Below are 17,932 nucleotides of genomic sequence, written 5' to 3'. Positions count from 1 at the left end.
TGCCAACTCCAAAATCCTTGTCTGATACACCAACAAAAGTTGGTAATATGGCACAATTACACATTTTAACTGTTCTACCATCAGTTCTTGGTAGAATAACTTTATAATTAAAAATCTTTCTGAATCTGATTGCATGTGTATAACATCTCCAAGCTATTCTTCAATAGTCTTGTCTTGTATTACACATGTTAACTGTCCTACCATCACTTCTTGGTAGAATAACTTCATAACTAAATTTTTTTCTTAATCAGCTTCCACATGTAACACATCTCCACGCTATTCTTCAATACCCTTGTATTAATTTTATTTTACTGTGATTGTTAATTTAATTTAATCAGATATATAGTATAGGCACTGTTGTTTTAGGTTTAGTGTTAATGTTTTTCTGGTTTGTTCCCTTAATATTTATTTAGTATTTAAAGTTTAACCATTTTAAGTACATTACCACTGCACTGTCAAAGATGACATTTATTTTGTGTTGATACCTCACTCTCAATGCGTAGCAACTTTTTCAGTGTTGTTCATGAATATTGTATCCTAATTGTGATGATAGTTAAAGTCTGATGATGGCCTTGTAAGCCAAAAACTGGTTAACCCTGTAAATCAGTACTCTAGAACATACACAGCCCTGTACTTTTCATTTATAATCAGAATTCCACAATTTGTGATGGCTCGTTCATAAAAGAGAAAGAGACAGTGAACCTATCTACCACAGTATCACAGTATCTGCAAAACAGACATCAGTGTCACAAAAACAAGAGGAAACAAAACACCAAACAAAGGACTATGTACAGCAGTTCTAGTGTATTACATGTCTTAATGAGTAGAACTTCCAAAGTCAATCATATCTGCAATCGAGCAACAGAACATAACCCAAAAAGACATCAGTGTTGTTCTAGACATAGATGAGGTAAACGAGTGCTGCAGTTTAACACTTACGTGTAATCTCAAATGAAGTGGAATAGAAATTAAACATGTTACTTAAGGTTTTAAAAAAATAAGTCAGGTGTAAGAATATGACAATGCATTCAACCATTAGCAGCTAACTATGTTTACACACACTGTAAACGAGTAAGTGCAGTTGTAATGGATGTCTAGTATTTCACAATAAAATTAGTAAGGGCATTCAATCTCTTTAATTAGTTACCATATCTGCAATATACATACTAACTAGAAGCAAAAAATGTGTAGACAATTACTGTAGTTCATTTTCTACAAACATAATTTGGTAGAAGGTACTAGCTATTCTGTAATTTCCCGTAGATGATTCAGTTATCTATAAATAAGTTTATTGTAAGACCAGTGCTTAAACATACTCAAAAAATGTGGGTCAATTCCTAAGGGACCAAATTGCTGAGGTCATCGGTCACTAGACTTACACACTGTTAAAATTAACTTATGCTAAGAACAACACATACACACCCATGCCTGAGGGAGGACTGAAACCTCCTGCAGGAAACATACTCAGCATTCTTGTTAAGGATTTGGGATGTTCACAACAGGCTCTAACAGTGAAAGTAACCAACTTTATAAAATTAGATAAAGTAAATGTATTCAACTACATAATAATTAATCAAATGCAAAAAACTTAATTATTTAAAATACCTTGCAGTAATAGTGCTTGTTTGTATGATATAAAACTGCTTCATAATCATAGTTGGGAATAATGGAAGTATGCTTGAGTTTGTTACAATACACTGAGGAGCAATAGCTCAAGCACAAAAGAACTTTTCAATGAATGTTTCTGTGAACTAGACTGTAAAATTATTTGTGGCTCTGAGGTCCCTATCAAATTGCATTCAATGTTGACATAAAGAAAACGACAACACATATAATGTATAGTTGCGACATTGTCAGAGAGAAGCTGAACAATGTGAAGTGGTGGATGCCTAAAGACATACAAATTATGTTCCAAAGTATTATTTACAAAACCATAAGAGCTCATTTTTAGTGATGAATACAGAAATAGTCTGCAGCCTAGAGTCTAATACCTATACCGAATCATGAACGCAAGATCATATTAATTACAGTGTATGCAGAGGTCAATATGTAATCATTCTTGTACACACACCATCCATAACGACACACACAAATTATCGAACAGAAGTGAAACATTTGGAAGATTTCCTTTACAACATGTTTTATAGTGTTTTGAGTATTATAAGTAAATTACCTGAAACAAGATAAATAATAATAAGGCGTAAGTAAGCAAGCTTCCAGTAATGAGTAAATAAGCAGTAAAATAAGTATTATGTATGTATATGCATGACCATATTGTTTTATTTTTATTAAATACTAAAGTTATATTTTAAAATATGGCCATATTTCACTAATAGTGTTGTTTTGTTCACTTATATTGTACATAATTATAAGAAGCAGCATTATAAAAAGTCACGTAAAGCAACTGAACTGGCACATGTAATGTATACATGTGGGATTTAATCTACCCATGTTAAAACAAAAGAGGTTTATAAGTCAACTTTGCTACAGTCACTTTATGACAGTTTCTGTAGGCCTGACCAACAACCAGCTGCCTACCTGTATTGCTCACCACCACTAAGTTATGAGATGTCTGGACCTCCCAATTGCAGAGTGTACTGTCGGGTACAATATGTTAATTTTCAATGCCTGTTTCATTGTTGCTGCCATATGGATCCTCCCCACCCCCAGCCCCTTCTTCAAACACAATCTTACACGAATTATGCAACTGAAACGTGTTCCTCTAACATATTCTTGAATTTTGCAATCCATTGGGACTTAATCCATGCTCCCTCTATCCACTACCTATCAATGCCTCTTCTCCACTGTCTTCTGCACCCCCCTTTTTCAACCTTCCTTTTGCCTTTCACATTAGCTGTATTTATATCCTAGACCCACTTTCCTGCACAGTATCGCAATGTATGCTAACACACAAAATGCAGTTATACTGTAAGTACTTGAATGAGCTGTCACTCCCCAAATAATCCCTCATTCAAGATGACCTATATCTACTACTCAATACTTCCTTTATGAAGCCAGGTATGACTTTTCCTACATCCAAGCACAATAACAGCCACAATGGGCAGCCAGTGTAGTATAAATGTCTTTCTTCTACTGTAGTTACAAGAATTACTATGAGGTAAAAACAAGTATCGGGGGGAGATACCTATTAATCTATGAGAGTCCTAACGTATGATGAATGTAGCCACATTTATGGAAGTGAAAAGAGAAGGGAGACAATGTATATTAACTTTTCATGTCTTCAATGAAATGAAGACAACCCCAGCAGCAATTAGAGGCACATGATGCAACCAAGTGTCAAATGTGGCTTACATCAGAACATATAAAGATGGATTACAGTACATCAAAGAAACGGTCATACCTCATTTGAAGATAAGTGTCATTTTCTGAGCTATTGTGAATATCTATGTGGCAGCTTTCAATCAAATCAACTGCAAGTAAGTGGTTGGTTGGCTTTCCTGATTTCCATTAGAAATAGTGTGAAGAAAATTGAAAATGCTAACAGTACTGCAAGGAAAAGTACACAATAAGGTCATACCAAGCTCTAAGAAGATTACAATGAACCTTTGCAATCTACTGGTACATATTCATTAAGTCAGCTTCTGCTAACATCCATTCTTACAAACAGAAATGAGTTTTTGCTTTTAATAACTCATTATGATATCATGACAGAAAAGTTATATAAAATCATATAATAGAAAGTCAAACACAGATAATAACCTGTCTTCTTCATACAACAAAAATAATCAACTCGTGGAATTTATATATTCATTTTTAATATTGTAAAGGGCTCTAATAAATGAATGATAGCTGCCAGTGCAATTCTAGCATCAATAGCTTACCTTGAACATATACATTTAAAACTGAAGTTCTTGGGAATTATACATACAGATGGGACAAATCCTACATAAATTTTGTAATGATATTGAAGCCAAATAAATACTACTACAAAAACTAATCTTACTTAAAATAATTATTTTAGATTGAAGAGAAATGTTAGTTACTTGCCTGAGATTTTTCCTTAAACATTTTGCGAGCAAGGTATCCTCGACATCTTGCCTGAAACAAATAAGAATTAATAAAACTGAAAACCATCTTTTGTACATATGAACCAAAGAATGGAAGTTGTTTGCATATTAGAGGATCAAATTCAGTTCTTCCATTTAGCTGTTATTGATGTATCTGCCAAAGACAGATCACTGTCTTGCTTCTCTCTCTCATTTCTGTTCTACATCTACAGGTATGTACAAAGGTTTGCAATCAGTCCATTCAAACTAAATGTTATGATATACTTCAAAAATTGACGTGAGTGCCAAGTTCACTCCCCTGTGTAAGTCTTTATTTTCAGTACATTAAACATATACAAAATTGACAAAACTCAATGCATAAGTTGCAAGTAGATAAACAATATGCATCATGAGTCCTGTCAACACATCAAAAGAAACTTGGAATTTGGTTAACACTTGTCACACTAGCTAGAAGTTATCACAACAGATAATCTTGTTTAAGAGTGGATATCAGCAAAAATACAAGATAAAAGATGTCAGATACTAACAACGTGTAAAGTGCAGCTAATAGCATGTTTTCATTAGTGTACACTTGAGACTGTTGATATGGATTCATAAACAGATAGCATCATTTTTATTATTAGCATGTACTGCATAGTATAAAGTCAAACCACAAACATTCTTTTCCTCATATCCCCCACCATCCTCTTTAATATGTGTTTCATTCTGTTAAACTATTATCATAGCAGCCAAATCAGTCTCATTGCCTACATTTTCATCCACATTTAAAATGCTGAATAAACTGTAAAAACATACTTTTTTGCAGTAATCTGATATTTGTTTAATATCTCATGTGTCATGTGGATAAGTCCTTTGCAGATTTGAATTTTGACGAATCACACACAAAGGAGATTCACACTTTTTGTAGTAAATAGTCACATCAACTGCCAGTAAAAATCTTTTGTCTGAAGGCTGCTTTATAAACCAGAAAATTCTGATCATAATAATTTAATAAATCATGCCTGCTAAATGTTTGTCTCTATGTCTGAATTATTTTATTATTTTAGTGTTTAAATGTGCAACCTATAAGAGTACCAAAATGTAACTGTGAAAAGAAAAACTCTGGAATCTAAATCCCAAATATAATTATTTCTCTCAATGCCTTTCCTGCATTTCATGTCCCCCCTGATTCAATATTTAGTGATTTAAGTACACACTTAATATTAGAGCAGCAACAGAGGTCAAAAGACACCATTTAGTTCTTATTTCCACAATGACAAAATCAATTTTAAACATCTTTCCATCAACCATTTTGGTTTTTCCTCATTTCTTCTATGTTTGACAATAGTGTTTTACAGTTCCTGAATGTTTACAATTTCATGAAAATTTCATGAAATACACCTTGAACAATGGGAGGGGCCAACTGACCCCTGGCATAACACCTTTATAGAATATTAGTGTTCTCAGGACCACTAAGGTACTTTCATTCCATTTTATTTTGGACAATAATCATTGCTTCAAATAATTTTGACACTTTATTAGAAAAGTTTCCAGGCTGGGCACTGTAACATAACTTTCCAGTCGTATTTCATGTGCTGTTCTTGTTGCTCACATCATCAGTGAGACATGTGTTTTCAGTTATGTTGTGTCAGCATGGTCTTACTAGAGAAGAGATACTGCATATTCTGGAGAACGTAAATATTGAATCACAAGGCAGCTTATCAGATTTGGATGGTGATTTTCTGCCAGAGACAACTGACGATGAAGTGAGGAGGTGTACTACATCAGTAGACGACTCCCCATCTCAGTTCTTTCTGCAACTGTTCCAGCAGACAAATTGTGCAACGATGAAGATGATAGCTAGATATGGAACAGAATAGAAGGTTGATAACTTGGCATCACATAGTCAAAGAGTTGCTTTGAACTCCTGACAAAAAAAGTATGATATCCTGTATATGCCAAGTGGCTGACTCCATCAGTACTTATTGACTTCACTTATCAGATACCTCATCTTTGATGAGAAGTCATCCCAAACTCAAAACATTTCTGCTGACAAGTTCATTCTTATTTCTGAAATATGGAACAAGTTCATGCAAAACTGCCCACACTTTTACTGCCCTAGTGACAATACCGCTGTTGATGAACAGTTACTTCCAAGCAAAGTAAGGTGCAGGTTTACCCATTTTATGTCAAACAAGCCTGGCAAATATTGGCCCAAATTTTGAACAGCTGCAGACATGGCATTGCAATGCCTTCCCATACCTGTGAAAGGAAAAAGTCCAACCAGACAACCAGCCATCAGGAGAGTATGTCATTCCTTGCCTCATAGAGTCATATTTAAGCCAAGGAAGGAACATAACAGCAGATAACTTCTTAACAACCCTTTGGCTTACCAAGAAACTTTAACAGAAGAAAACTTCATTAGTGGGTAGAATGAATACGATTGTTTGAAATCTCCCCAAATGTGTAAGAAGAATAATAATTCTGACTTACATTCCACCACCATCTGGAGGAAGACTGATAAGCCACATAGCACCCTGACAGTGCACCAAAGGAAGAAGAATAAGACCATCAGTAATGTCAGCACATTAAAACCTGAAGTAGCTGTGAGTGAAGAAGGAAGAAACCTGAACTGTTACCTTTTATAATGTGACAATGTATGGCGCAGTCATTGTAGATTAAATGATTCATTAATATTCAACTAATGTCACTTGCAGGAGATAAATGATGCATATCTTTTAAAAAATCCTAGACATTATTGAAATAAATGTGTGAATCATCTACAGTCATATACCCAAAAATATCTGAAGGGTTCCATTAGATGAACTCACAAATGGGGAACAACAAAGAGTAAGACAGGAGCAAGAAAGTTAGGAGAAATAAAAAAAAACAAAAAACAAAAAAACATTTCATATTGTTTGTGCAAAGAAAAAAGACCAGTGACAAATGAGAGAAATGCATAAATCTGCTTGCAGAAAAGTGTAAGAAAAATAACAATGTCCAGTTTAATTTCAGAGTTTCAAAACAAACAAGTGAAATAAACGAAGAAGTTAAGAACGTTGGAAGTATATCACATTTCTGGGTAGATGAACGGAAAATATATAGGTTTAACTCTAATCATGTTGTGGATTGTAAATGCATATCTCAATTAGGTGTCAAATGACCCCTTTCTTCCATTCTAGGGATGTCACATTTTCTATTGTTCTAGTGTTAATGAGGTAATAAAGTTAGTTTCACTGTCTTACGTTACCTTACACCAGCTGAAATGCTACATAATTTCCAAAAGTGAAATAAAATATCAAATACTAATAGTCACTGACCTGTAATCTTGTAATATGTGTGCTAACTAATATGAACTGATGCCTTAGTTGTCTGGAACGAATTAGTGCCTGTAATCTCAGGTATCCCTGTCTTATAGTCCTGTAGTGAATACGTGGTCCGCGTGCTCTCCAGTGCTTCTGGAATACAACTGCAGCCTTGCGTAATGCTAAGTACCTGGAATGAGGAAAACCACCATTTATTTAAGAAGAAAACAGAAAATAGTCCATTATTGTGAAAATAAACCAAAATAAAAATACAATACAGAAATACACTGCAGAAAAAAAAATCACAGTACAAGAAGGTGTTGTGCAGCATAAATGAAACTTGGTAGGTGTGTTTCTATATCAGAAACATGATGTCTATTCAAATTTTGTGCCAGTTGCATAAGAGTGGCGTTATTAGTGCCACTATGAGGATGAAAATCAGGTTTTTTTTAAATACATGCTGTAAAGGTCATGAGCATTAGTTATCTTTGAGATTGGATGTGGAGTTGATGTTAGCTAAGAATACCTTTAAGATGACAAAGATGCAATTATCAACACCTCACTGAGTTTGAAAGAGGCATGTAATAAGACTACAGGAAGTTGAATGTTCCGTGTGTGACATTACAGAAGGACTTGGCAGGAAAGTAGTTACTGTACATAGTTGCTAGCAGCGGTGGTCAAGAGAATGTATGGTTGCAAGAAGTAAGGGCTGTAGATGGCCACGTGGCACTAGTGAGAGGGAATATCATTGTGTTCGGCGTGTGGCTCTGACACATTGTACTGCATCTGCAGCCATACTCCGAGAAGCTGTTGGCACAACAGTGACACAAATAACTGTTACAAATCAGTTATTTCATGGACAGCTCCCTGCCAGATGGCCAATAGTGTGACTCCAAACCACCACCATTTGTAAGTTCATTGGTGTCAAGCAAGAGCTCATTGGAAGGGAGGGTGGAGCTCTGTTTCATTTTCTGATGAAAGCTGGTTCTGTCCCAGTGCCAGTGATAGCCATGTGTTGATTAGGAGGAAGCCAGTTGAGGACCTGCAACTAACTTGTTTGCATGCAAGACACACTGGACCTGCACCTGGAGTTATGATATGGGGTGCAATTTTGTATGGCAGGAGCACTTTCATGGTTATCCCACACCCCTGACTGCAAAACTGTATGTCAATGTGGTGTTTTGAGCTGCTGTGCTGCCATTCATGAACAGCGTTCCAGTTGGTGTTTTCCAACAGGATAATGTTCGTGCACATACTGCTGGTGTAACCCAACATGCTCTACAGAGTATCAAAATGTTGGCTTGGCCTTTTTGATCACCAGATCTATCTCCAATCAAGCACATATGGGACACCATTGGGCAATAACTACTCTGGTATCATCCACAAACAGCATTAACTATCCATGTATTGACCAAGTGCCACAGGCATGGAAATCCATCGCACAAACTAACATCCAGCATCTTTAAAATACAGTGCATGCACATTTGCATGCTTGCATTCGACATTCTAGCTGTTACACTGGTTATTAATGTGCTAGAATTTCACGTTTGCCATGGCTCATCTCACACTTATATTAACCTGTGATCTTGCAATTCTAATCACTTAAATGTGTTACACAGGGAAATGATTCCCAAAATTTCATTATTCTACATTAATCATTGTTTGATGTTGCAATATTTTCCCGTCAGTGTATATTAATAAAGACTTTAAATTTATAAGAATGAAAAGTTTTCGATGGTGCTGAACTGGGTCATACAGTATTTTATGAAAGGATACACCACCATTAGACTGTATATTAACATATGCATGTGCTCGTCTTGTATTTACCTGCTTTGGGCTTATTTTACCAGGTATGATGTGCTTGCACATCAATGAGCTGTATTCCTAGAAGACATTATTTTCGTGCCACTTATGATAATGTTCAGCAAGTATGTTGAACCATGTATTTGTCATCTTGCACAGCACGCAGCAAAATGATGTTAACAATATAAGAACATTGCACTTGATAATGGAGTGAAGCTGAAAACTAGACTGAACAGAAAAAATACAGTAATATGCAGACATATAGTGGTCTACTCGTCAAAAAAATTATAAGAATGATTTTATGGTTTCAAAATGAATGATGGTTTCAGGATATTTCTCATTACTACCATTATATAAATACAGCAACAATAGAATGCACTCTCACAGAAAGAATCTTTCACTCTGCAGTAGAGTGCAAATTGTTTTGACACTTTCTGGCAGAATAAAACTGTGTGCCACATTGGGACTCAAACCTGAAATCTTTCCTTTCATGGACAACACACTTACTGGATGTGAAATATGGGTGCAGCTCACAACCTGCCCTCAAAGTTGCATACATCAACAGACTAGTGCTTCTTTCCTCCAGCAAGGTATGCAGATACCTTGTACAAAGTGGGATGCTTCCAGAATGAGATTTTCACTCTGCAGCGGAGTGTGCACTGATTTGAAACTTCCTGGCAGATTAAAACTGTGTGCCTGACCGAGACTCGAACTCAGTCCGGCACACAGTTTTAATCTGCCAGGAAGTTTCATATCAGTGCACACTCCGCTGCAGAGTGAAAATCTCATTCTGGAAACATCCCCCAGGCTGTGGCTAAGCCATGTGTCCGCAATATCCTTTCTTTCAGGAGTGCTAGTTCTGCAAGGTTCGCAGAAGAGCTTCTGTTAAGTTTGGAAGGTAGGAGACGAGGTACTGGCAGAAGTAAATCTGTGAGGACGGGGCGTGAGTTGTGCTTGGGTAGCTCAGTTGGTAGAGCACTTGCCCGCGAAAGGCAAAGGTCCCGAGTTCGAGTCTCGGTCGGGCACACAGTTTTAATCTGCCAGGAAGTTTCACCATGTACAAAGTTTGGAAGGTAGGCAGAAGAGGTATTGGTGGAAGTAAAGCTGTGAGGGCAGGTGATTGGACAGCTCAGCTGGTAGGAGTGTTGCCCACAAAAGCCAGGGTTCAGGCTCAAGTCTTGGTCCAGCATGTAGTTTTAATCTGCTTGGTAGTTTCAGAATGCAATCTGCTTATAAAAGATACTATTAATTTCACGGATTAAGAAGTAAATGTGAACAAGAAAATAACCTAGCAACAAAGTTCTGAATAATGTATGATGTCTAAAGTTGTAAAATAAATGAGAAAGCACTACCCCACCTCCCCTCCCCCCACCCCCCACCGCCACAGATAGCTGAGCAAGTTAAAGTGCCCATTTCTGGGACACGGCACACCAGCCCTGGATAAAAACTGCCTCACAGATTAATGATGGGAGCTGGTGTGCCAGCCTGGATATGGTTATAGGCAGTTTTCCACATTCTGATTCAGTTACATGTTGAACAAACACTTTGTCGCATTTGGCTATGTGAACTACATGTAGACAAAATGGGAACATGGATTCCTCCCAAGGCTGAAGGGGTGGGGGGAGGAAGCTGGCAGCAGCTATGAAATGACCTTGAGAGAGGCAAACCTATTACAAAAGTAGCCTATTTGTACATATGGTTGGTTCTTGATGATACTGAAGATGTATCATACCAATCTGGACCTGGCATTGGCTGTATAAAGGGCGCTGGAGAGGAAGGAATGATGGAAAAACACTATGAGGTAAAAAAAAAAAAAAAAGGTGATTGGTCGCAGAAGTAACAAATATCATGGTGTCAACTACTGAACAGCAGAGAAAAAAATGTAAAGATAAAGAATGTGCAACAAAGTTTGAGATAAAGAATGTGCAACAAACTTTGACTAGTGAAAGAATGAGTGCACCACATTTTTCACAAATTCACTGCTGGACACAGTAAGCAAAGTAACAACAGAGATGACAGGAGAAAATATGCAAAAATTCTATGAAATAAAATATTATTAGTAACACTATTTCTACTACTGTTACTATTACTAATGCTGTTAAATAAATACTATTAATACATGTTCTAGAAGGGCTGAAAAACACGCATTTGACTTATTGTAAATGCAGAATTTCTACAATGACATTATACTGGAAGATTATGCAGGTAAAAAAATTGGGACACAGAGAGACAGTATGTCCATACTGCCTGCCTACTACTGAAGTAAAAATAATACACATCTTTCGCCACCAATGGTGTGTGTCAGAGCCACATAGTTGATAACAGAAATTATACAGATTAACACCTCTCTCTCCTTATCAGCATATAATTTTGACACATATATTTTTTGAATAATATTACAATCAGTTTATCTCACAGTATATTTCTTTGTAAGCCACACTGTCACTCTTCAGTTTAAAAAATATCAGAAGACTTTTTTAGTTGCAAATACTTCAGATCTTTGCAAATGTAATGTGTTTTGAAGCATTCTGGTTAATGAATCTGACCTACTGAACTTGGTTTAACCTACAAAAGAAGTGTTAACAACTTCCTGCTGTATTTGTCACTAGTTCCAAACTCCATGCATTCAGATTGTGGTTGATATTTAACAAACAGAAACTTTAATTACTTCACATTTAGCTCTCATTGTCAATTATCAGGCATAAATTTTAAAACATCAAGATTTCTAGGTGAGTCACAATCTGGAACAACATTTCTATTTGTTAGAAAGTTCCATTTCAGTGTATACTTTACTACAGAAGAAAAATTCATACCTATTCTAAAACTATTACATCCTTAATATCAAGAATACAAAAGCATCTAGGTACGCATGAAGTACTGTCAGATTCAAGTTTTAGGCAGGACATGAGGTGTACTTGATCAGATCATTTTGTCTCCACTTCATAATGGCTTTCTGTGAGGCTGAAACTGGTTCTGATTTGTCAGTAAATAATAAATATTGCAACTGTTACTGTTATGTTCATCATTAAAGTCACCAGTTTTGTTACTTTTGTTTCTACACACTAATTCACATATATTATTCTTCACAATGAATTTACAGATAAATAATGATACCAAGAGCTGTGCTGGCTGTAGTGTGGCATATGATTAGTGTCACTGGTTGGCATACTGTAGAATGCCATCTCAACCCCACTACCAGCAATTATCTGTTATTCAGTATTTGTTCTTTCTGGAAGGTCCTTGGATTTTTTTATGTTTGTAATGGTTTCATGTTCAGGAATATTCTACATTTGCATAAACAGCACCACTCTCTATCCAGGAGTTCAGTTCTGTTCTGCCTATACATCACTGTTCACAGTACACATTTTCTGTGTTAAGTAGTGTACTTTGTTGATGAGCGTGCTTTCTGATTTTGACTTGATTGTGGTTACAGCATGACATCAATTGATGGAGACAATGAGTGCTTCAAAACCTCCACATTACAACCAGGCAAGACAGAAGTTGTCATCTACATGGACAGAAACCAATATACATGTAGTACATTGCTCCCAAGACCTGTACATTCAGGGTTTCTAAGCACCAGCAAGTCAGCTGCACAATCAGTATCTGTCAGTGTTTTCTGGAGATGCTGATCACAGCCTGACAAATAGGCTCAAAGGATTCAACTGAGTCACCAAATAAAACACTTAGGATGACATAATGTGTTTGCCAAATGCTTACTTTTACTCAGATTTCACAGCCCAGCAGTGGATTAAGAACAGCGAGGAGTAGCTCATTAGCTGGAGTAAATTCCAGGTCAACTCAGGAAAACATTTGATGATAATCAGCAACAAGTCTGCTTAGTGGGAGGATAACTGAAGATCAGGGCCAAACATCATGGGGAAATGACACAGTCTAACGTACAGAATGTTTTGGCCCTATAGCACATTGTGGATCCAAATATGACGGAAGTCGACAAAATCTCACCCTTGATGGAAGGAATCGCAGACAACATGTACCAAGCTCTTCTGGGAAAGGACGTCACAACAATTGAGAAATACATCAAGTGGTGCCATAGCATCAAGGAAATGAAGAAAAAAATCTGATGAAATAAGTATGACAAACCCTCACATGTGACACCTATGGCAGTTATGGAAGACTACTAAAACCCCAGCTCTCTCATAAGCCAAGCAGTAGGGGAAAAGAAACAGTAGTACATGGCAGCCAGAACCATCAGACCAAGCAAGCAAGAGAGAGCAGCCATGCTAATAGAAATTAACTGGCAAATAGGAAAATAATACGCTCTTTACTCCACATCCAACATAAGTCCACTTTTATCGGTTATGGCGTCCATATACCACAAATAAGATCAACTGCTAAAGATTGAAGGAATTTTAAAAAAGTGGATTGTCTACAATATGTTGTAAACTGGATGTGATTGTTGAACTAGTTCCTGCGCAAATTACTAATTTATTAAAGCTGTCAAAGAAGCAAAAAATAAAAGAGTGAAATCCAGTGGAAACAGGATGATATGGATCAGTATGGTGAGTTATATGAGGACCATCCAGTTACACATTCAAAAAAAAACAGCAGATGAACTTCTCCAAGTCTTAATTAGCACAGGAGAGAGAAGTGAAGAAGTTACAGAGAGTCACGATTTCATGCACTCAACTCACAAATTTTGGCAACTAAAGAATGAACTGGATGCATATTCTAAGCCTGAATGATATCAATGCAACATTATTCCAAAGCCACAACACACTTTTTGCAAAAGTCTGAAGCAGTTATGAACAAAAACCACAGTAGACTTGTCGGGACACAGTTATGATTCAAGTGCCCTCAGCTACTCCCCCATACAGAGATCTCATGCAAGTTCACAACTGATGAGCTGGAGGAAGCTTTGAAAAGTGTGGGTGTAAACAAAGTGACTGGTTTTGATGAAGTGAATCCAGAGTTCAATGAAAAATACAGGCCTGAAATCTAACAAGGGAACCTCCCCATTGCACCCCCTCAGATTTAGTTATAAGTTGGCACAGTGGATAGGCCTTGACAAACTGAACACAGATCAATCGAGAAAACAGGAAGAAATTGTGTGGAACTATGAAAAAATAAGCAAAATATACAAACTGAGTAGTCCTTGCACAACATTTGTAACATGAAGGGTAATGTAAGCTAAGGAGTACCGTGGTCCCGTGGTTAGGGTGAGCAGCTGCGGAACGAGAGGTCCTTGGTTCAAGTCTTCCCTCGAGCGAAAAGTTTAATTTTTTTATTTTCAGACAATTCATTTGTTGCAGTTTATGTGACAAACTCTTATGTTTTCATCCCTTTTGGGAGTGATTATCACATCCACAAGAAAACCTAAATCGGGCAAGGTAGAAGAATCTTTTTACCCATTCGCCGAGTGTACAAGTTTTCATCACTTTTTGGGAGTGATTATCACATCCACAAGAAAACCTAAATCGGGCAAGGTAGAAGAATCTTTTTACCCATTCGCCGAGTGTACAAGTTTTCATCACTTTTTGGGAGTGATTATCACATCCACAAGAAAACCTAAATCGGGCAAGATAGAAGAATCTTTTTACCCATTTGCCGAGTGTACAAGTTAGGTGGGTCGACAACATATTCCTGTCATGTGACGCACATGCCGTCACCAGTGTCGTATAGAATATATCAGACGTGTTTTCCTGTGGAGGAATCGGTTGACCTATGACCTTGTGATCAAATGTTTTCGGTTCCCATTGGAGAGGCATGTCCTTTCATCTACTAATCGCACGGTTTTGCGGTGCGGTCGCAAAACACAGACACTAAACTTATTACAGTGAACAGAGACGTCAATGAACGAACAGACAGATCATAACTTTCCAAAAATAAAGAAAGTAAAATTTTCATTCGAGGGAAGACTTGAACCAAAGACCTCTCGTTCCGCACCTGCTCACCCTAACCACGGGACCACGGCACTCCTGAGCTCCCACTATCCTTGTTGTTGCATATCTTGCGCATGGACTACTCAGTTTATATATTTTGCTTATTTTTTCATAGTTCCACACAACTTCTTCCTGTTTTCTCGATTGATCTGTGTTCAGTTTTTCGAGGCCTATCCACTGTGACAACTTATAACTAAATCTGAGGGGGGTTTGATGGGGAGGTTCCCTTGTAAGCAGTGCTTGTTACAGCCATATAATATGATTCTGATTATCTGAAAACTGCCAACAAAATTTAGGGCTGCAAAAGTAATAACTGCCAAAAAACCTGACAAAGTTGGCAATGAATCATCACATTAAAGACCTATATCACTACTTAGTGTATTTTATAAACTGCTATAATGAATGTTGCTAAATCAAACCCAGTCATTAAAAGACAAAGTAATTCCACTCCGACAAGCTGGTTTTCAAAAGAATCGCAGCAGCTGTGATCAGTTCAGTTATTGATTTTAACAGCCTTTATCAAAGCAGGCTACCAGCACAAACTACGGACAGCAGTAGCATTTGTTGATCTTATGGCCACATTTTATACCTTACGGTGCCACAACCTGCTACTTCAATTTGCAGAGACCTTACCATGCAAAGTATTGGTTAATCTAATGGACAGCATCCCTTTCAACAGGTGATTCCAAGTATCCCTTGGAGTAAAATGAAGTAGATGGCAAAGGTTGAATGATAGGTTACTGCAGGGCTCTATGCTATCACCAATCCTTTTTAACCTTTATACCGGCAATAAGTCCAACATAAATGTTAAAAAGATAGAATTTCATGTTGATCTAGAACTAGCTTATCATATCAAACAGGAAACCTGACGGAGTATGAAAGAGTTTTTATGACAGATTTAAATACAATGGATAATTACTTCAAGTACTAGAGATTGAAGCCAAATCCATCTCAAGAAGAGGTAAATTCTTACCATCATAAGAACTGTGGGGCAAATGACAAATTAAATGTGATCTTTGAAAATGTTCCTCTGGAACATAGCCCACACCTAAAAACTTGGGAGTCATTTTGGACTGGATCCTTGCTTTTAAGAACCACCAAAAATATAGTTAAAAAAGTGAACACAAGAACTGATATTATTAGAGAACTAGCTCAGTCAGGATGGGGTGCAAATGCAGATACTCTTTGTACTGCTATGTTGGCACTGGTCCACTCTTCAACATAGTACTGTGCTCCAGCATGGAAAAAACAGTGCACATGCAAGCAAAGTTGATGTTAAACTAAATCAAGCAATGAGAATAATTAGTGGCACTACTAAATCACCACGACTTCCATAGCTGCCTGTATTACATAATACTGCATCACCATCAATTAGACAGTCAGAGAGTTCCAAAAGTGTATTACTTATCAAAACCTACTTCTGTGTACCCAGCTGCAGAATATATCCACCAGCAGTCTTAAATCCAATAAGCCACCATGGTCAACATGAGGTGCGACTCTTGTGTGTGATGTGTGCCAAGAATGGAAAAAGGTTTGGCATCTATACCTACATCTACATGGACACTCCGCAAATCACATTTAACTGCCTGGCAGAGGGTTCATTGAACCACCTTCATAATTCTCTATTATTCCAATCTCGTATAGTGCGCGGAAAAAATGAACACCTGTATCAGATGTTTCCTCCAGCAAATTCTCACTTTGTTACTGATCCTAACAAAACTGTGAGTTGATTTGGTCCTTTGAGGAAACTATGGACAGCTCTGATTCCGTACATGGCATGGAAGGTGTGGTATCTGTTCATATGAATGGGGATTCAGGGATGTCCTGATGTGCAACTGTGGGATTGTTGTGCAGCACCTGACTAAAGAGCATTTATTATCAAAATTTCGTGGTGGAGTCAATGAACTGCAATGAATCACATTAAAATCTGTGGATTGGTTAAGGCACCTACATATTCAGTCACAAAATTTTTATGTTTTGGTTCACTAACACACTGCCAGAAAATTAGTACATGTAGAAAGATGACATCAATTTTGATCAGATAACATTCTGATCAGATACGTTCACAGAAGCACAACTTGCACACATGTCCATTCCATCTAGCTGCTGAGGCTGAACTGTGTATAACATCTTTAGTCCTGCATCCATCACTTTTAGTGAATACATAATGAATTGTTCCAACTTACTCATACTGTTCTTCAATATTTGGTCATTAGTTGCCATTAGAGTGTAATTCAAGATGGCGGAACACATGGACTTACTGGTAGATTGCACAGTAAATATCAGTAAATTATCATCAGTAAATTGTCTACTATATGAAAAAAGTGATAAAAGGTGTCAGAACACGTGTAGTGACACACAAATGGTATCATTCATGTTGCTTCACGGAAGCAAATCTTACTAAAAATTTGTGTGATTCTGGAACTGAGTCCAAAGGTCCTGAAGCTGCCTTAGAGATGTGTAATGCAAGACTTGAAGTAAGTGTGAGGGAAGAACTACAAAATGACTTAACTAATGCCAGATAATAAGCTGAAATGCTGAAAAGTTTGCTTCAGTATGTGGACATACCGACAGAGACGCAAAGCTGCGAACAGGAGTGTTTGTTTATTAGGCCTAAGAAATGCTCCCGCCCTGTGTTAAATATGAATGTTTATCATGTTCCACTAATGAACAGATATGAGGTGTTAAATTCAGACAGTCAAAAGCCACGAAAAAAAATCTCAGTGCTGCAGGAAACTGCTCATACACATCTATGGACCAAAAAAATGCCTGTGGCAAATTGTTACCGTTATGTCCTGTTAAACATAAACATGGTGTTAACATAATATGTGACAACAAGGAATGGAAGACAGAAGAACAAACAGTGAAGGAAAAAGAAAAAATTTACATTCTATCAACGTGTCATGGTAAGGGA

General features: G+C 37.1%; 1 protein-coding gene across 1 annotated transcript in view; it reads right to left on the bottom strand.

Annotated features, from left to right (window-relative positions):
• Positions 1-17,932, bottom strand: part of LOC124616139 (myosin-VIIa-like) — a 388,269-nt gene that overhangs the window by 213,848 nt on the left and 156,489 nt on the right. Inside the window, exons 15-16 of the mRNA XM_047144413.1 lie at positions 7,328-7,502; positions 4,009-4,059 (exon numbers count right to left, since the gene is read on the bottom strand). Of these exons, the coding sequence (XP_047000369.1) occupies positions 4,009-4,059; positions 7,328-7,502 (226 nt within the window). The remainder of the gene's footprint in view (positions 1-4,008; positions 4,060-7,327; positions 7,503-17,932) is intronic.

This window comes from Schistocerca americana, chromosome 5, assembly GCF_021461395.2.
Source record: "Schistocerca americana isolate TAMUIC-IGC-003095 chromosome 5, iqSchAmer2.1, whole genome shotgun sequence".
NCBI classification, from domain to species: Eukaryota; Metazoa; Arthropoda; class Insecta; order Orthoptera; family Acrididae; genus Schistocerca; species Schistocerca americana.
This window is presented reverse-complemented; position numbering and strand designations above follow the sequence as displayed.